The sequence below is a fragment of the Salvelinus sp. IW2-2015 genome, linkage group LG33 (genome assembly GCF_002910315.2).
Source record: "Salvelinus sp. IW2-2015 linkage group LG33, ASM291031v2, whole genome shotgun sequence".
Classification (NCBI taxonomy): domain Eukaryota; kingdom Metazoa; phylum Chordata; class Actinopteri; order Salmoniformes; family Salmonidae; genus Salvelinus; species Salvelinus sp. IW2-2015.
Window position 1 is genome coordinate 34324969 of NC_036872.1, and position 20707 is coordinate 34345675.

Below are 20707 nucleotides of genomic sequence, written 5' to 3' on the forward strand. Positions count from 1 at the left end.
GGTAGGCCAGGGTGTGACTAGGGTGGGCATTCTAGTTTCTTTATTTCTATGTTTTCTGTTTCTATGTTTTGGCCGGGTATGATTCTCAATCAGGGACAGCTGTCTATCGTTGTCTCTGATTGGGAATCATACTTAGGCAGCCTTTTCCCACCTGTGTTTTGTGGGTAGTTGTTTTCTGTATAGTTTATGCACAAGTGTTTTGTGATCAAATAAAATCATGAACACTTACCACGCAGCGCTTTGGTCCGATCCTCATTATGATGAGAGCCGTGACATCAACATACTTCTCCCCGGCCTTGATCTCTGGGCCGGATAGGAAATATAGCTGACCACGAGGCGATGTGGTGCCTGGGGTAAGGTCAATGGCACAATCGTAGGGACGATTCGGGGGAAGAGAAGTAGCCCGTTCCTTGAGGGAACGGCAGAGAAATCCGAAGCCTTACTTAAGCCCTGAGGAGGACATCTCGGGGAAGGCTGCGCCGCTTTAAGACAATGGGAATGACAGAACAGGCTCCAACCCAGGACTTAACTCGTGGTCCAGTCAATAACAGAGTTGTGTTTCTGGAGGGAATAACCCAGGACTTAACTCGTGGTCCAGTCAATAACAGAGTTGTGTTTCTGGAGGGAATAACCCAGGACTGAACTCGTGGTCCAGTCAATAACAGAGTTGTGTTTCTGGAGGGAATACCATCCCAAAACAACAGGAACATGGGGGTAATTAATGAGGAGAAGCTGTATTGACTCACTGTGATTTCCTGAATGCTGCAGATTAACGGGAACAGTGCTGTGGGTAACTGTTCCAATGGAGCGGCCGTCCAGTGATCTAGTGTCCATGGAAACAGAGAGGAGTTGAGTGGGGAAAACATTCAGAAACTAGGGTAGCATCCATAAAACTTTCATCTGCCCCAGAGTCTATGTGCACCCGGAGAGACTTAGACTGGTCTCCCCACAGCAGTATCACAAAAAGAGGAGTGCGGGTGATGGAAATTAGAGAATTCCCAGTCTGGCTCACCAGAGTACTTGTACCTACTAAAACAATTGGTCTCATAACAGGGCAGGTGGCTATATAATGTCCCACAGCCCCACAGAACAGACAACAGTTGGAGTTCACCCTACGTTCCCTAGGAGATCATCTAGCTCTGCCCAGTTGCAAAGGCTCAGGAGTATCATCGCCGATGATTCTCAAGGGAACTCGGGTGGCTTCGGTTCTTCACGGAAATGCACACTTCGGGGATTTCCGGGTTCCTTCGGAGGTGAGCAAGTAGCAGCAGATGGAAGAATGTTCCCGAGATCCAAACTCCTCTCTCTCCGGCGTTCAATCCTAATTGAAAGGGCGATGAGGGAATCGAGGTCCAATGGTAACTCCCGAGCTGCGAGCTCGTCTTTTATTTCCTCCGATAGTCCATGAAGGAAGATATCGAACAGAGCCTCCGGATTCCAGGCACTCTCGGCGGCAAATGTGCGAAAATCTACGTCGTAGTTTGCCACACTATGGGAGTTCTGATGTACCTTCAATAGTTTTCGGGCCACCTCTCTCCCAGACACCAGAGAAACGAATACCTTCCTCACCTCAGCCATGAAATCTTCCAGGTTATGGCAAACGGTGGATTGTTGCTCCCAAACAGCCGTCGCCCAGGAGAGCGCCCTTCCGGACATTAGCGTAATTAGATACGCTATCTTCGATCGATCCGAAGGGAATGAAGATGGCTGAAGCTCAAAAATGAGGGAGCACTGGGAAAGAAATGGCGGCAGGTACCAGGATCGCCGGCATAGAAGGGAAGTTACTGAGTGGCTGGGAGGTCTTAGATGTGGCYTGCTGTCTGCAAGCTAATTCACGGAATTGCTCCGTTAATGCCTTGATCCCCTGGTTGTGGCGTTCCGCCAGAGATCGGAACCACTCCATCAGGTGCTGAAGTAGCTCCTCCTGTTTCTTAATAGTAGCTCCCTGCAGGGAGACAGCGTGACGGAGCTGGTCCAAGTCTGCTGGGTCAGTCATGGCCAGTTCGCATTATAAGGCGAGACCCAGATGCAGACACAGGGGGCAGATGGTTTGAGCTCTGATATTTATTATAGTCCAAGGGGTAGTCAAAAGGCAGGTCAGGGACAGGCAAGAGTTCATAACCAGGTCAGAGTCCAAAATGGTACAGGGCGGGAGGCAGGCTTGAGGTCAGGGCCAGGCAGAATGGTCAGGTAGGCTCAGAGTCAGGACAGGCAAGGGTCAGAACCAGGAGGAAGAGAAAAACAGAGACTGGAAAAAAACAGGAGCTAGGAGAAAAATGCTGGTTGACTTGGCAAACAAGACGAACTGGCACAGACAGACAGAAAACAAAGGTATAAATACACAGGGGATAACGGGGAAGATGGGCGACAACAGGAGGGGGGTGGAGACAAGCACAAGGACAGGTGAAACAGATCAGGGTAGTGACAAAACTGTCGGCGCGTCGGGCATCCCCTCTATTGAACCCCTCACATACCCCCTCCCAGTAGCATGGGAAACTGGGAAATAGAGACATCGATTCTTGTATTCATCATCATGCCCAGTATATCTATTGGGAAGAGACCTCATGTGCAAAATTTAAATTCACATCTCCTGTGACCCAGAGGGTGTCTCCATTCGGTCACCAACAAGTGGAATGTTCCCATGTATGGCACAGTCCTACTATGCCTGGCATTTGGAAGATGCAGACATGGAAGGAGAACTCAGAGGGATGTCTCTTACCCAAAATCAGGAAGACTGGGAGGTTCCAAAACACCTTCACTACACAACTGCAGTTCCCTCCATTGAAGTAGAACAAGGCTATGATATACGCTGGTCAAAGTTCCCAGAAAAAAATGGAACTGAGAATTGATGGCATGTACTATGGTGAATGATTAACCGCAGCAGCAGTCCTCTTCACAGATACACAGAGAGAACTGTATGATGTGAATGGTGCTGTCCCCCACTGCAGTCTATCAAAAACCAAAGACATGAAGAGGGAAGACACTGCGCCTTGGATGAACTGATTGGGTGATGTAGCAAGGAAATGGGAAGTGCTGTTGTCACCGCTTTAGAGACTGTGGAAAGTGCACGTCTCCCACAACACCTGTCTGCACAAGCAGCATAACTTCTTGGCTTAACACGAGCATGCATATTAGCAGAGGATAAAGCAGTAAACAATTACACTGACAGTAGGTATGCTTTTGGGGTGGTGCACGATTTTGGGACTATGGGTTTCTAACCTCTTCTGGTAAAACAATTGCTCATGGATAGTTGCTAAAAGCAATATTGTTACCATCCTCTGTTGCTGTGGTGAAGTGTCAGGCTCATACCAGCGGTAAAGATAGCATTTCTCATTTCTCAAGAAATGCTCAAATCAGACTGTGCAGCGAAACTAGCTGCTTCCTCTTTTCGTTCCCCCTTTTTCAGTTCCTGTTTTTCACTAACCATTTCTCTGTCAATGATATTGTTGCTTTGCAACAATGGTTGATGCATCAGAAAAACGTAGGTGGACTGGACATTGATATATGGACACCTCGGGAGTGTGGCAGGATAATTTGAGCAAACCAGACCAGGTACTGGGTGTCGTGAGTGTGAAGTCAGGCGCAGGAAAACAGAGAMTTCAATATAGTGCTCTTTTAATGCGCACACGGTGAACCACGGCCACCCCACTAAACACTGGGTGCTCAAAACAAACTGCCCCAGACACGGGGAACGAAAACAGTCCAGCACTATACACTATACACTATAAACCAACACGTTTGTCTGTATCAAACACCAGGTTTACAATAATCAATGCGGCACAAAGAAAGGGGCGGGCCGGCTGACTAATAAAGCCCAACTAATTACAACAAACTCAAAACAGGTGTAATCAATAAACACATAAGGAGGGGGAGAAAAGAATCAGTGGCAGCTAGTAGGCCGGCYACGACGACCGCCGAGCGCCACCCGAACGGGAAGGGGAGCCGGCTTCGGTCGGAGTCGTGACAACATGCCCCGTTGTACTTTCCTATTCCTCACAAAGTTGTCACACGGTCAAGACCATGTATGAAAAAGAGGGATGGTAGATCTTGTAAATAAATACTGGAGCACTGTGGGATTCACTGTGTTTGCTGAAAAGTTTCGTAAAAAAGATATACACTTGTTTGACTAACAATGTAGGACGTGGTATTTCTATAACCCCCACATCTCACCCATGGCCAGAAGGACCTTTTGAGAATTTGAGGATGGACTTCATTGAATTAACCCCATGTGAAGGAAACAAATATTGTTTGTTTATTGTTCATATGTTTTCCAAGTGGGTTGAGGTATTCCCGTGTCGAAGAGCCACAGCATGTAATGTGGCCAAAGCTCTCCTGTGAGACATCCTTCCAAGGTGGGGGCTGTCGGTAGACATTTCCTAAACAAGATTGTTCAGTCCTTATCAGAAGCAGGTTGACTTGAGGGCGCACTGTGCCTACCACCCACAGTCAGGGGATGCTGTACAACACGCCATGTATATAGCCCCGCTATTGGTTTTTACTGCTGCTCTTTAATCATTTGTTATTCTTATCTCTTACTTTTTTGTTGTTGGTATTTTCTTAAAACTGCATTGTTGGTTAAGGGCTCGTAAGTAAGCATTTCATGTGACAAATATAATTTGATTTGATTTGATAACCAAACGCTAAATAACAAATTGACCAAACTCATGGCAGAAATGAGTCTGACCTGGGTAAAAGTACTCCCTTTGGCACTGATGAGCATGAGAGGTAGGTCTCCCACTGACAGGTCTCTCCCCACACGAGGTACTAACTGGATGCCCCATGAGAATGACTAACAATCCTTTCACCCAAAATAGGTTAACCCTTGAAGGAATGGAGGAGGACATGGTGGCTTATTGTGTATCTCTTAACATTGTTCTTAATACTCTCTTCTCACAAGTGAAGGCTTCTCTGCCGAACCTTGCAGGTTCATTGTGGTCAAGAAAAGAAAAAGTTGGAAAGACCCCAGGTGAAAGGGAGCATACCAGGTGCTCCTGACCAAATCCTCGGCTGTCAAGGTAGCAGAACGAGATACGTGGACACACACGTCCCACTGCAGGAAGTTGCCAGAACCAGGAAATCAGAATGGTGAGGAGGATCGGTGAATGCGAAAGGACCTGTTTCTGGATTGGTCTCACCGTGATAGTGGAGACCGTCGTCTGCCTCCTGCTGGCCAGTAATGACCTAGAAGGATCCAGGGACCGTCCCCAGCCAACGGGACCACAGCAGGCCCGGAGTAGAGGCACAGAAGAAGCTGGAAAGGTTGTGAGAGGAAAACAAGACTTCAAAGACACTATGAACTCATTCCTTTCCACAGCACAGATGGTGGCGAATGGACTCTCCCCAAGCACTTCCTGTTGGGTCTGTGAGCTAGGCCCACAGGGGGTAGGTGATGGGCTCCCTTTACTGGGTGTCCCAGTCGGTAGACTTTTCCATGCTCCCAGCACTGAGGTTTACAATTCCCCTCCTTGACGACCGGACCTTATTTAGCTTTTTATAACCAAACTTGGATAAGTAGTTATAGAAGACCTTGTGAAAATGAAATATGTCCCACACCCATCACAATAGAATGCTCATTGACTGCATCCTGGTGTATACAAGGTAATGGGTCTGTCTACCTAGGTGAAAATGTGTGCAATTGTACAATGGACTGATGGAGAATCAAATTGGTCACTGACAGTTTATGATTTGCAGATGGGCAGACTCTCAAATGTAAGTGTGGTCCTCTCAGTGCTTCATATAACCTTAGAAACAAGTAAATCAGCCCCTAATGGGACCTATTGGTTATGTCGGAACAGCGTATATTATGTACTACCAGATAATTTGGGGGTAGTGTGTACTATTGGGTTCGTTGTTCCTGCTATGAGAGCAGTGCCAGATGACGTATAATTCATTTCCAGGGATATTGTCCCCCTGCAGCAGTGCTCGCTGGCAGGGATTACTCATATTCAAACTGCCCTGTCACAATTTACTGGTGTAATGCTCCCTAATTATGGAGTGGCTAATGCTACGTCAAAAGCCCTTAAGGCCCTCAGTACTGAAATGGTAGCACTTCCAAAATTGGCCTTACAAAATCGTGAAGCTCTAGACTACCTATGAGGAAGTCAGGGAGGAATGTGTGCAGTCATTGGAGATGAGTGTTGCACCTTTGTTCCTGACTCGTCTATGAATGTCACCTATTTAGCAGATTACATAGCAGAAACTGCTTGAGACACTGTGCTCTTCTTTTGTCTCACGGGTCTACGCAACTATTATGTCCACTTCTGCAACTGCAGGAGAGACTTTTAGTTTGATTGGGCTAAAATAAATGCCATTTGCTGATGAGAATGATGAAGATAATGAGGATTACAAGGAACTCACTGAAGGCCATGAAGAGCATGACCATGTTCTCCCCCATGCTTATGATGATAGAATTGACATAAATTAAATTGTGTAATGAAGCATGTGTGTAACTGTATGAAGCGAAGGTCTTAAGTTAAACCATTCTACTGCAATGGTTTTACAAGTGTAAGGGCTATGGAACAAGCATCAGTTACTAGTCGGATTGTACAACCCAGAATGAAGGGTTTGAACGGATAGAACGTCCTTTGATAGTTTAAGCCATAATCTAATGCTTACCTTAAAATGTAACAATAGCTATCACAGAGTGATAAAAGGAGTGTGATGTAAATGTTCTCTGTGTGTATCAGATCGTATGTTTAGCATAATGCTGCTTTGTAATAACCTGTCTTGGTTGGGTTCATGCGAGTGATGGATTGACTACACAAAGGACACTGTCGCTGATAAGTCATTTGACAGTACAACCAGAACATTACTCTGGGAACTAGAAATAGTGATACAATATCTCAGTTTCAAGTTAAGAAGCCTGGTGTGATGTCAGTCAGTCTCATGCAGGAACCAACCATGCTTACATTTTTATTTATTTAACTAGGCACGTCAGTTAAGAACAAAATCTTATTTTCAATGATGGCCTAGGAACAGTGYGTTAATTGCCTTGTTCAGGGACAGAACGACAGAATTGTACCATGTCAGCTCGGGGATTTGATCTTGCAACCTTTCGGTTACTAGTCCAACACTCTAACCACTAGGCTACTTGCTTGTGTAGCAGTATAAATGGACTGAAAAGGGAAAGGCTCTTTCAGAGTTTCATCAGGCTTGTATTGAGTTAGTGAACCTCTCAGGTTGTGATAATAAAGATTGATTCATTTACTTTGAGTTTGAGTCCTTAGTGGTGAATTACCACGACAGTAGCAATACAGGTGAAATCAGTTATTGACACAGACATGGTAGCATATCAGGATGATTAAAATGCTTTGCACCAAGAGGTTATGAGATTAAATCCCAGGTGAGTAAATATGAATTACTGTATAAAATAAATGAACATGCACAATGTATGTCAATGTGTGTCAAATATGTACGTTAAAAGCATTGTGTTAAAAGCTCCACAGACTTTTTTTTAGGAAAGTAATCATATTTTCTAGTTAAATGAACATTTGAGACAATTTGAGCAAACACATTATTTGAAGTTTACAGAATTTGTGCCTACGTTTTCTCATGTTGGAGCTAAGTTTGGGCCAACTCAAAATGTTAAGTTCAGGTAATACTTTTGCCGAAAGGTTGAGTAAACAAAAAAAGGCTGTGTAACCAGTTACTTAATAACATTTAGTTGAAACAGCTAGATATTTTGTTTACAGTGTAGTCAAAATGTTTTCCTTGGGTAAGTTGAGACAATGGATGAGCCAATGTCAAGTTGAGCAAATGTAAGTGTTTTCTTCACAGGCGTAATGCAAGGCATTATCACCGGGATATGAGGCATCAACGGGCCTGGTCTATGTTAAAAGTGTAAAATATGCTTAAAATGATTAAAAGACTAAAAGTGGTTGTGATTCTGTTGAATTGTGTTTGGGACATAAAGATAGACATGGTTTTAAAAGGGTAGTGGTAATATTTCATTCAGTACAGAAATGTGTAGGCGGCTTAACGTACCCTGTCCCGTGCTCAACTTACCCCATACCCGGGGTAAGATGTGTCAAGATACCATTTTTGGGGGGACAAGCTATGTTTTCAAAACTGTAATGTTTACATGAATTCTGATTATTTCCAGGTATACATTACACCTCGAAATATATGTAGATATCTCTGTTAAAAATAATACTATATTTCTCTTGACTCTTGAGTGATGCTGAATGTAAAGACATATCTACACTTGAATGTTATTCATAACAGTGAGAGTTATGCACATGCATCTTAAGTTAGGATATGGCCATAAATGAGAGTCAGGGTCTGAGAGAGATAGAGAGCTGATTAAAGTAAAGAATAGATACAGTAACATGTCTTGCTCATCTCTGGTGTAGCTACCAAAGGAAGACGTGTGACATATTCCATTATTTACCTATCTACCTAATATACATGGACAATGCAAAGTCATCATCTCAGAAGTAACATAAAAATAGAATTGATATAATTAACAGATATATTTTTTAAAGGAAAACAGAAAGTGAGAGAGAGGAGAGGTGTATAGAGAGAGTTCCAGGTCTTACTCGTCTCTGGTGTAGCAGGGGTAGGGGAACATCTGAACATAGTTCCCAGGCTCCACCACGTCATGACCCACAAACGTGTTAATGATGGCTCTCTCCATCATATCTGAGGACACACAGGCAGGCAGACAGACAGGAAGACACGCACACACACACACGCAGCAGAGATGACAGGGCCACTCTACACCTCACTGAATAAGCCATCCCATAAAGTCCTATCCTAACCACACTACCCGATGCAATGTGGTTATCAGTGTGCTAATTAGTGTGGTTTACAATGCGGAGATAAAAATCTATCTGTTCTGGATTAAATCAATTGTATTGTCTCAGTGAGCCCAGGATGTCTCTATGTACAGTACACTCAACAGACCGACATGTCAGTTCCAATGCATTATCTGTATTAACTTTATGTGTCAAATATGCAGCTTGTCTCTTGCTCTCCTGCTTCTTAAATAAAAGATGAATCTCAGAGAAAAAGTGCTGTATCTGCAGCTTGGCGTTGGCACCCACACAGGTGTGCCCACTTCAGGATCACCAGTTTACCACAATAKATATATACAGTGGGGAGAACAAGTATTTGATACACTGCCGATTTTGCAGGTTTTCCTACTTACAAAGCATGTAGAGGTCTGTAATTTTTATCATAGGTACACTTCAACTGTGAGAGACGGAATCTAAAACAAAAATCCAGAAAATCACATTGTATGATTTTTAAATAATTAATTTGCATTTCATTGCATGACATAAGTATTTGATCACCTACCAACCAGTAAGAATTCCGGCTCTCACAGACCTGTTAGTTTTTCTTTAAGAAGCCCTCCTGTTCTCCACTCATTACCTGTATTAACTGCACCTGTTTGAACTCGTTACCTGTATAAAAGACACCTGTCCACACACAATCAAACAGATTCCAACCTCTCCACAATGGCCAAGACCAGAGAGCTGTGTAAGGACATCAGGGATAAAATTTGTAGACCTGCACAAGGCTGGGATGGGCTACAGGACAATAGGCAAGCAGCTTGGTGAGAAGGCAACAACTGTTGGCGCAATTATTAGAAAATGGAAGAAGTTCAAGATGACGGTCAATCACCTCGGTCTGGGGCTCCATGCAAGATTTCACCTCGTGGGGCATCAATGATCATGAGGAAGGTGAGGGATCAGCCCAGAACTACACGGCAGGACCTGGTCAATGACCTGAAGAGAGCTGGGACCCCAGTCTCAAAGAAACCCATTAGTAACACACACCGCCGTCATGGATTAAAATCCTGCAGCGCACGCAAGGTCCCCCTGCTTAAGCCAGTGCATGTCCAGGCCTGTCTGAAGTTTGCCAATGACCATCTGGATGATCCAGAGGAGGAATGGGAGAAGGTCATGTGGTCTGATGAGACAAAAATAGAGCTTTTTGGTCTAACTCCACTCGCCGTGTTTGGAGGAAGAAGAAGTATGAGTACAACCCCAAGAACACCATCCAACCGTGAAGCATGGAGGTGGAAACATCATTCTTTGGGGATCTTTTCTGCAAAGGGGACAGGACGACTGCACCGTATTGAGGGAGGATGGATGGGGCCATGTATCGCGAGATCTTGGCAACAACCTCCTTCCCTCAGTAAGAGCATTGAAGATGGGTCGTGGCTGGGTCTTCCAGCATGACAACGACACGAAGCACACAGCCATGGCAACTAAGGAGTGGCTCCGTAAGAAGCATCTCAAGGTCCTGGAGTGGCCTAGCCAGTCTCCAGACCTGAACCCAATAGAAAATCTTTGGAGGGAGCTGAAAGTCCGTATTGCCCAGCACAGCCCCGAAACCTGAAGGATCTGGAGAAGATCTGTAGGGAGGAGTGGGCCAAAATCCCTGCTGCAGTGTGTGCAAACCTAGTCAAGAACTACAGGAAACGTATGATCTCTGTAATTGCAAACAAAGGTTTCTGTACCAAATATTAAGTTCTGCTTTTCTGATGTATCAAATACTTATGTCATGCAATAAAATGCAAATTAATTACTTAAAAATCATACAATGTGATTTTCTGGATTTTTGTTTTAGATTCCGTCTCTCATAGTTGAAGTGTACCTATGATAAAAATTACAGACCTCTACATGCTTTGTAAGTAGGAAAACCTGCAAAATCGGCAGTGTATCAAATACTTGTTCTCCCCACTGTATATACCCATACCACGATATATATAAACATGCATACATATACACATACATATACATACGTACATACATACAAATACACACAAAAAAATATATACATATATATATATATATATATACTGTATATACACATGTATATTTCTTTTAATATATTTTCCTTTATTATTTCCCGCAAACCCTACCACCCCTCCCCTAATTGGAGTAAACTAATAAACAATAAWACTTAGGCTTCTACTTCCAGCTTTTACATATTATATACATTTTACAGACACAATCTATTTTACATTAGTTATATTTTGTTTGTTTTTAGTCCTGGCCTTCCTCTATTTCTGATGTCCAACCAGTTTGATTTATATTTGCCATATATTTGTAACTGCTATTTCACAAAAGTTTTGAACCTATATACATTTTACAGACCCTGTATGTTTTACATTGGTAATCTTGTTGTTATTAGTCCCACCCTTCAGCTCCATTCAACCCTTCCCATCTATCTCTTAACACCATCCATATTGGATTTCTATTTGCCATCTATTTTTCAACTGTGCTGGGATGTTTCACAGAAGCTCTGAACCTTTATATTCTCATAGTTTCTACAGATTGTAAATAGAAGATAAACATTTTTGCTAGCTCCGGGTAAATGTTGCAATTCTTCAGCCATTCCTGGACCTGTGACCAAAAATGAGCTACATACGGACAGTACCAAAATAAATGATCTAATGACTCTGCCTCCTCACAGCAGAATCTGCAGAGCTGGGAAGATTGTATCCCCCATATATTTAACATGTTATTGGTTGCAATAATTTTGTATAATAATGTCAATAGAAAAATTATACGTTTTGAATACAGTGTTGTTTTGCGTGTCAATTCATAAACCATCTGCCATGGAATAGGTACATTGAAAATCTCTTCCCAAATATTTTGAAATTTATATGGTACAACTGTCAGTTTTTTGGTCCTTAAATTACCAATTAAATTGGTATATGATTTTATTTATCACAATTTTCTCTAACCATTTTTGGTCTTTAATGCCACAAAACAATACTTTTGACACAACAATTGTGTCCTCAGTGAACCCACTTTAGGCAGTTGATTTATAGTCTATATTCTATGTATATTCTGTTTATACTTTCACATTCTGCAGATAATGCTGAAACAACAAGTGCAGCCTTGAGTTTACCAAGCAACAACACAACAACAACACACCAACGACACAACAACGACACAACAACAACAACACAACGACACAACAATGACAGAAAAACAACGACACAATAACGACACAACACCAACACAACAACATTTGAAAATACCATCATTCATATTCTGTATAAAACATGAGAGCCAATAGTTTTCTTCATATTAATTCATTTGAAATTTGTTTTGTCTAAATCCTTTGTAGCTGTGATGTTGATGTTAATGGCTTGACAGTTTGTAGCTGTGATACTGATGCTAATGCTAATGGATAGATAGTTGTCTGGAGTTGGCTAATGTTGGCTAGAGTTGAAATGAATTGTCTATTGTTGTCTAGAGTTGTCTAGTGTTGTCTAGAGTTGCCTGGAGTTGGCTAGTGTTGTCTAGAGTTGTCTAGAGTTGTCTAGTGTTGTCTAGAGTTGTCTAGAATTGTCTAGTGTTGTCTAGTGTTGGCTAAAGTTGTCTAGTGTTGTCTAGAGTTGTCTAGAATTGTCTAGTGTTGTCTAGAGTTGCCTGGAGTTGGCTAGTGTTGTCTAGAGTTGTCTAGAATTGTCTAGTGTTGTCTAGTGTTGTCTAGAGTTGTCTAGAATTGTCTAGAGTTGCCTGGAGTTGGCTAGTGTTGTCTAATGTTGTCTAGTGTTGGCTAAAGTTGGCAAAATTCATCTAAAGCAGAAACATCCTGGCAACATTTCAGTCTACATTTACCCTTCAGTAGTCAAGATGGAGGATTCTGGTCACGTACCCTGGATCCACACAAAGCCATAGAGAAAGTAGAACTTTCCCCCTGTGTTGGGCCCCGGGCGCCAGTAGGCCCGGCGGATCTCGTTGGTTTTCTCTGTGAAGCTGGAGTTCTGTCTGATCTTATAGAGGACATGAGGAGGCAGGGAGCCATCCCTGTTGGTCTGGAATATCACACCTGGAAGAGAGGGAGATGGACATTCTATTACAGTGATATAGCTACAGTATATCTTTCACATTACTTCCTCATAATATGACATTTATTTTCCTACTGGAGGCTATCGGCATGCCACAGCTGCTGCCCTTTCAGTAATACCCATCTGACCCCTGCGCCTGGCCATTATCTATTATCTGTTTTCACTGTCAAGCCAGAGTGCCAAAGACACATTTCCATTTTGTAAAAATGTAATGGACATATACGTTTTCATAACTTATGATGAAATAGAGTAGTCTCTCCAATTGAGTAGTTACTGTACAGTACTCACTGGCAAACACTGAGATGTTATCGTGGTAGGCTTGGTTCAGGGTATAGTTGACGATGCTGTCTTCATCAGGGAAACCCTTGAAGATATCCACACTGACCTGAAACAAGAAGAAGTAGAAAAAGACAACAAAATAAACTGTATTGATCTATTGTCCTTGCAGTCAAAGGAAAATGAATATCTTGCCTTGTTCCCAACCCTTCTAAAATACACACACAGGTTGGAGAGGTTGGATCCCAGGTCTGCCACAGCGCCAACTGCCAAGAGCACAGGAACCATCTATATCTGCAACACTAGTCCTTGCCCTATGGGCTCTGGTTAAAAGTCAGGGTACCATTTGGGATGTTTCCTGGGACTATTGAATGGAGCTCTGCGTGCTGTGTGGTACTGATTCTCAATGCACATATTACTGTACGCCCGCTGTCTGTGGGACTGGATCAATGTACTCAAGTTCCATCGCTCTTCCTGTGTCAGTCTGAATCAGACCACCCATGTTTATGGTACCTCCTGCCTACATACAGGCTGTGTCTGAAATGCCATCCTATTTGCTTATATACTGTACAGTAGTGCACTACTATAGGCCAGATCCCTCTTAATACTGTCGTAGTGCACTACTTTAGGCCAGATACTGTACGGTAGTGCACTACTTTAGGCCAGATCCCTCTTATATACTGTATGGTAGTGCACTACTATTAGGCCAGATCCCTCCTATATACTGTACGGTAGTGCACTACTATAGGCCAGATCCCTCTTAATACTGTACGGTAGTGCACTACTATAGGCCAGATCCCTCTCTATTATACTGTACGGTAGTGCACTACTATAGGCTAGATCCCTCTTAATATACTGTACGGTAGTGCACTACTATAGGCCAGATCCCTCTTATATACTGTACGGTAGTGCACTACTATAGGCCAGATCCCTCTATATACTGTACGGTAGTGCACTACTATAGGCCAGATCCCGCTTATATACTGTACGGTAGGGCACTACTATAGGACAGATCCCTCTTATATACTGTACGGTAGTGCACTACTATAGGCCAGATCCCTCTTATATACTGTACGGTAGTGCACTACTATAGGCCAGATTCCCTCTTGGCTCTGAACAAAAGTAGTGCATTTTAAGGGAATATGGTGGCATTTGGAACAACCAACAGCTCATCTCATGGACACTGACCTTGGACATGAAGTGTGTCCAGCCGCAGGCTGCGTCGTCGATGGTGTCCAGCTGCTCCAGCAGGGTGGAGGTGTTGGACAGGGTGTAGCTGCCATCCATTAGCCCACGCAGCAGGTCACTGTCCGTCCCGTTCAGCAGCTCCGGGTGACCACGCAGGTTAGAGGTCAACTAAGAAGACGAGGACATCAGAAGTTGTGTATGTTGTGTTTATGTTTATGTTACAGTATGTGTACGTATGGGCTTATCAGGCAAGATAAGGACTGTATAAATGTACTGTGTGGGGGACAATAAATATTTAGTATTATGTGTATGCGTTATCTTATTAAATTATTACTGTGTGTTACCTGCTGCAGCCAGGCCAGCTGGTGGTGCAGCTTGCCCTCCTCCAGGTAGGTCCTGAGCTGGGCAGAGATGTTGAGCCACACCCTGGCGTAGTGAGTCACGTTCCCCACAAACGCAAATGTCTCATTTGCCTACACAGACAGCAAGCAATAGCACATGTCACCATCAACACAGAAGCTATGCCAGTCCTAGCTCTGGTCCAAGGTGTTACGTGTGGCTTGCTGGCACTAGGTTTTCTCAGCTAACACCCTGGACCAGAGCTATCCCAGTCCCATCACTGTATCCAGTTACTCTATCCACATCCTTTCAACCGTTGTTCCTTTTCTGTTCAGTCCTTTCTGTGGCCACAATCTACACTCTCTCCACTCTCTCCACTCTCTCCACTCTCTCCACTCTCTCCACTCTCTCCACTCTCTCCACTCTCTACACTCTCTGCCTCTCTCCCTCCCTCTCTAGTTTTAATCATTTCTCAGCCTCCATCCTCCAGTCCACTTGCTAAGATAAGAAATCAACTGTCTGCCAATAACAAACCTGTGGTAACTAGTGGGATGTACAGAGAAACAGAATCAATGGCCAGTTGTGCATATGTTGTGGTATAGCGAGACCTCCGGGGACTGAGGAGGAGCGTGATTAATCTAGCAGCTCATTGACTTCCTACACATCGTGCTCTAAACCAATATACAGAACATGCAGTTGAATGGTTAATGTGTTTAGGCTGGGAAACAAATGACCATGGGGTTCCTAATGAATTCACAACATGTTCTCAATATGCTGAGAGTCTAAAAGTGTCTGATAAATGACTTTGGGGTTCCCACTAAAGACCACGTTCCCTTTTCTTCTTAATATGACTCTCAATCCCAGGAGATTGGTGGCACCTAAATTACGGAGGATGGGCTTGTGGTAATGGCTGCAGCGGAATTAGTGGATTGGTATCAAATACACCAAACACATGATTTCCATCTTGCATACATATGCATTTCATAGTCAATTTCATATATTCTTTATCAAATTAAAATAGACAATATATAGCTGTATATCCTGCTAATGTTTAACCCAGCAACGCAAAAATGACATTCTGAACAACTCTATCGCAGAGAACACAGCATAGAAGGCACCAGTCACTGTAMATACATACATACAGTYTCAGTCAAAAGTTTGGACACACCTACACATTTTTACTCATTTTATTTTTACTATTTTCTATATTGTGGAATAATAGTGAAGACATCAAAACTATGAAAGAACACAGATGGAAACATGTAGTAAACAAAAAAGTATTACATGTAGCCACCCTTTGCATTGATGACAGCTTTGCACACTCTTGGCATTCTCTCAACCAGCTTCATAAGGTGGTCACCTGGAATGCATTTCAATTAACAGCTGTGCCTTGTTAAAAGTTCATTTGTGGAATTGCTTTCCTTCTTAATGCGTTTGAGCCAGTCGGTTGTGTTGTGACAAGGTATACAGAAGATAGCCCTATTTGGTAAAAGACCAAGTCCATATTATGGCAAGAACAGCTCAGATAAGCTAAGAGAAACGACAGTCCATCATTACTTTAAGACATGAAGGTCAGTCAATGCGGAATATTTCAAGAACTTTGAAAGTTTCTTTAAGTGCAGTCGCAAAAACCATCAAGCGCTACAATGAAACTGTCTCCCATGAGGACCGCCACAGGAATGGAAGACCCAGAGTTACCTCTGTTGCAGAGGAAAAGTTCAATAGAGTTACCAGCCTCAGAAATTGCTGCCCAAATAAATGCTTCACAGAGTTCAAGTAACAGACACATCTCAACATCAACTGTTCAGAGGAGACTGCGTGAATCAGGCCTTCATGGTCGAATTGCTGCAAAAACTCCACTACTAAAGGATACCAATAAGAAGAAGAGACTTGCTTGGGCCAAAAAACWCAAGCAATGGATATTAGACCGGTGGAAATCTGTCCTTTGGTCTAATGACTCCAAATTWGAATTTTTGGTTCCAACCACTGTGTCTTTGTGAGATGCAGAGTAGGTGAATGGATGATCTCCGCATGTGTGATTCCCACCGGAGGAGGTGTTATGGTGTGGGGGTGCTTTGCTGGTGACACTGTCTGATTTATTTAGAATTCAAGGCACACATAACCAGCATGGCTACTACAACATTCTGCAGCAATCTGGTTTGCGCTTAGTGGGACTATCATTTGTTTTCCAACAGAACAATGACCCCACACACTTCCAGGCTATGTAAGGGCTATTTGACCGAGAAYGAGAGTTATGGAGTGCTGCATCAGATGGCCTGGCATCCACAATCACCTGACCTCAACCCAATTGAGATGGTTTGGGATGAGTTGGACCGCAGAGTGAAGGAAAATAAGCCAACAGGTGCTCAGTATATGTGGGAACTCCTTCAAGACTGATGGAAAGCATTCCAGGTGAAGCTGGTTGAGAGAATGCCAAGAGTGTGCAAAGCTGTCATCAAGGCAAAGGGTGGCTACTTTGAAAAATCTCAAATATTACATATATTCTGATTTGTTTCACACTTTTTTGGTTATTACATGATTCCATGTGTGTTATTTCATAGTTCTGATGTCTTCACTATTATTCTACAATGTAGGAAATAGTATAAATAAAGTAAAACCCTTGAATGAGTAGGTGTGTCCAAACTTTTGACTGGTATTGTACATATATGCATTATAATGATACAGATGACAGAGTCTGAAAGAACATGATCATGTACTTGCCTTCTGAATGACTTTGTCCACCTGTGAGCCAACGGGAGAGTAGAGGATCTTGGGATTTGTAGTCATCAGATGCACTAGTAAACCCAGATTGCGCTGCTCTTTACTGGTGAAACCCAGAGAGCTCATATTCCCCTGCTTCAAAGCCTCAGGCTCAATGATCCTGGGGATAGACAGAAGACAGAAATCAACAACTTTAGCCTTTACAGCATAGGTATAGAGCACAGGGTTTCCCTGCCCTGGTGCCAGCCCAGCCTTAACACACCTTATCAATTCCAAACATTACGTTCTTGTTTAGTTGAACGGGGGTGTTCTTATACGGCTGGAACAAAAGCCTGCATACCCTGTAGATCTCTAGCCTGGTCCCGGATCTGWTTGTGCTCCAGCCATTCCATTGCTGTCATGACAGTAAATGACATGGGATTGGCATGATAGAACAAACAGACTGGAACTCAGGCTGGTTGATCTCCAGTCAAAGAACAACAGCACAGGAATGATCCCATTACGAAGACACACACCTATCGTTCCCACACAGAATAGGCTGCAGCCCTGCCCACAGCTGTACAAAAGCAGAAAACTGTGAATGAGGATTCTCTTTCCCTTTCTCTTTCTCTCGTCCTCCACCCTCCTCCTCTCCTCCCTCCTCCCCAGGGGTCTCAGTGGTGTTGGGCCCCCAGGTAGTGGCGTTGCGGGCCCAGGAGGTGGTGGTGTTGGCGGGGGCCCCAGGGGCCGTATGACCCCCAGCACAGGCCCCCTTAGGGAGCAGGCGAGCCAGGCCTGACAGCAGGTCTACGTCCCTGACAAGCCTCTCCACGTCYGCCAGGTCTTTCAGCAGAGCACCCAGGTGGGACCGGGACAGAGGAGCCGAGGAGTTGACCTTCTCCAGACGCAGCTGGTGTGGAGAGAAAGAAAGGGAGAGTGAGAGAGAGCGAGAGGGAGTGAGAAAGAAGAGAAMAATCAAAGGAAGAGAGGAGAATGAYAGCGGTAGAGTACATAGATTTACTGAGGAGTCATGGACTGTCTGCCATTCCACACTCCACAGTGTTTACAGTATTTATTTGTGTTTGATGAGTGAAAAGCACTTCACCATCAGGGCCYGATTACTGAACGGGCATGCAGAGCAGGTGCCACGGGGCCCCCGACATTCTCTCAGCCTCATGGCAAAAWGTGTAGGATAGCATGAGATGAGCTATAAAGCAGCAAATGTGTATTTCTTCCCCATGGCAAAAAGTGTAGAATTACAGGAAATTAGCTTTGAAACTGCACCTTTTCTTTTAGCCTAATGACAAAATGTGTAGAAGAGCGTTATAATACGGCACATTTTTCTCTCTGCACCATGGCAAAATGTGCCGGAGGTCCCCAGAGGTCCCCGGAAGGGCACGGAAGTCGGTGCCAAATYCGGTAGTCCGGCCCTGCTCACCATGGTGATTCCCAGTTCAAAGCAGCCTTTGAGTGTGCACCCTATTCTCTATTCAGTGCACTTCTTTTGACCAGGAACCATAGGGCTCAGGTCAAAAGTAGGGCACTGAATAGGGAATATMGTGCTATTTGAGACGAAGCCATTGTCTCTCAGTACTGTACCTTGTCAATGAGGCTCTGTGTGTCATCTGGTCTCTCAGTACTGTACCTTGTCAATGAGGCTGTGTGTCTATCTGGTCTCTCAGCACTGTACCTTGTCAATGAGGCTGTGTGTCTATCTGGTCTCTCAGGTACTTCTACCTTGTCAATGAGCTGTTGTGTCATCTGGTCTCTCAGTACTGTACCTTGTTCAATTGAGCGGTGTCTTATCTGGTCTCTCAGCACTTACCTGTCAATGAGGTGTCTATCTGGTCTCTCAGTACTGTACTCTTGTCAATGGGCTGTGTGTCTCTATCTGGTCTCTCAGTAACTTGTACCTTCGTCATGAGGCTGTGTGTCTATCTGGTCTCTCAGTACTGTTTACTTGTCAATGAGGCGCTGTGTTCGTCTATCTGGTCATCATCGCACATGTTTCTTAGTCAATGAGGCTGTGTGCTAATTGGTCTCTCAGTACTGTACCTTGTCAATGAGGCTGTGTGTCTATCTGGTCTCTCAGTACTGTATCTTGTCAATGAGGCTCTGTGTGTCTATCTGGTCTCTCAGTACTGTACCTTGTCAATGAGGCTCTGTGTGTCTATCTGGTCTCTCAGTACTCTACCTTGTCAATGAGGCTGTGTGTCTATCTGGTCTCTCAGTACTGTACCTTGTCAATGAGGCTCTGTGTGTCTATCTGGTCTCTCAGCTCCTGGCTCATCTCTCCAAAGRGCTCAGTCCTCTGTCCCTCAGCGCCACCACACACTGTGCTGCGATAGGCCTGGAGCATGGACTGCTGCTTCTCAGGAACCAATAGGATCTTGCTCAGCTCACCAGTCCCATCCTCCCCACAAGTAAGCATTTCCAACATGGCACCAGTCAGGAGAACACCCTTCAGGGGGATTTTGTTTTTTTACAATCAACAGCATATACATTTCATCATCATCATCATCCTCATCAACCTCATCATCATCATCTTCTTCATCCTCATCATCATATATAGTATCAATTATTTCAATGGTATTCCTGTACAATAAAGGTCAGTGTTTCAATAGAAAGACAGGAGAAAGGAGGAATAGATATAGGAGAATATATCAGGTAGTGTACCTCCATCTCCTTCAGTCCCTGGGGATCGTAGCTCTGGCCTGCCCCTCCTCCTGCTAGGCCTAATGCCTGAGACATGAGTTTGAGTAGGCRCTGCCGATGGGCTGCTTTGGTTGGGTCTCGTAAAGCTTTGTGGATCAGTCCTCCGTCCAGACTATGCATGGCTCCCAGAAGCGTCTCCTGAAGGGAGGATAGTACGGAGATTACTACAGAACTAATACACCCACTCAGATCGATTCAATTCAATGTAATATTTCCAATTAGRAGCCTACCTCCAGTTGAAGGATCTTCTCTGCAGGGGTTTGTGCGGTCTCTTCTGCCCCTTCAGAAGTATGACTACTCCCCTCTCCAGCTCTGGGGTACAGGCCAAATATCATGTTGAAGACCTACAGTTCAGCAGGGGGAGAGAGGACACATACATTCAGAGAACAGGATGCACACACACACACACACACACACACACACAGGTCTTTGCCAAATCTGAAATGTTGACGATCGGGTGTTCTAGTTTAGATGTCAAAAATGTGTTATTTAAATTGAAATATAACCAAGAGGAAAGATTCAGATTTGGCAGTCTATACTAACATTGTTTGTTACTTAATTGTTCATCAGTCATGTGACAACATTGGAATTTAAACGCTGCAACAACAAAAAAGACGTCATTACTCTATAATAAAACACTTTGATGGGGTTGATGGGGACTGGGGAGGTATAGAG

At 43.9% G+C, this 20707-nt stretch overlaps 1 protein-coding gene across 1 annotated transcript in view; it reads right to left on the minus strand.

Moving 5' to 3' along the window:
- The window catches only part of LOC111957580 (ATP-binding cassette sub-family A member 2-like), a gene marked incomplete at its 5' end in the record, with an annotated part of 78020 nt that overhangs the window by 42434 nt on the left and 14879 nt on the right, over window positions 1-20707 (minus strand). Inside the window, 10 exon segments of the mRNA XM_070436907.1 lie at window positions 8538-8640; window positions 12622-12795; window positions 13103-13199; window positions 14279-14446; window positions 14623-14751; window positions 17339-17498; window positions 17854-18227; window positions 19557-19778; window positions 19994-20170; window positions 20263-20376. Of these exon segments, the coding sequence (XP_070293008.1) occupies window positions 8538-8640; window positions 12622-12795; window positions 13103-13199; window positions 14279-14446; window positions 14623-14751; window positions 17339-17498; window positions 17854-18227; window positions 19557-19778; window positions 19994-20170; window positions 20263-20376 (1718 nt within the window).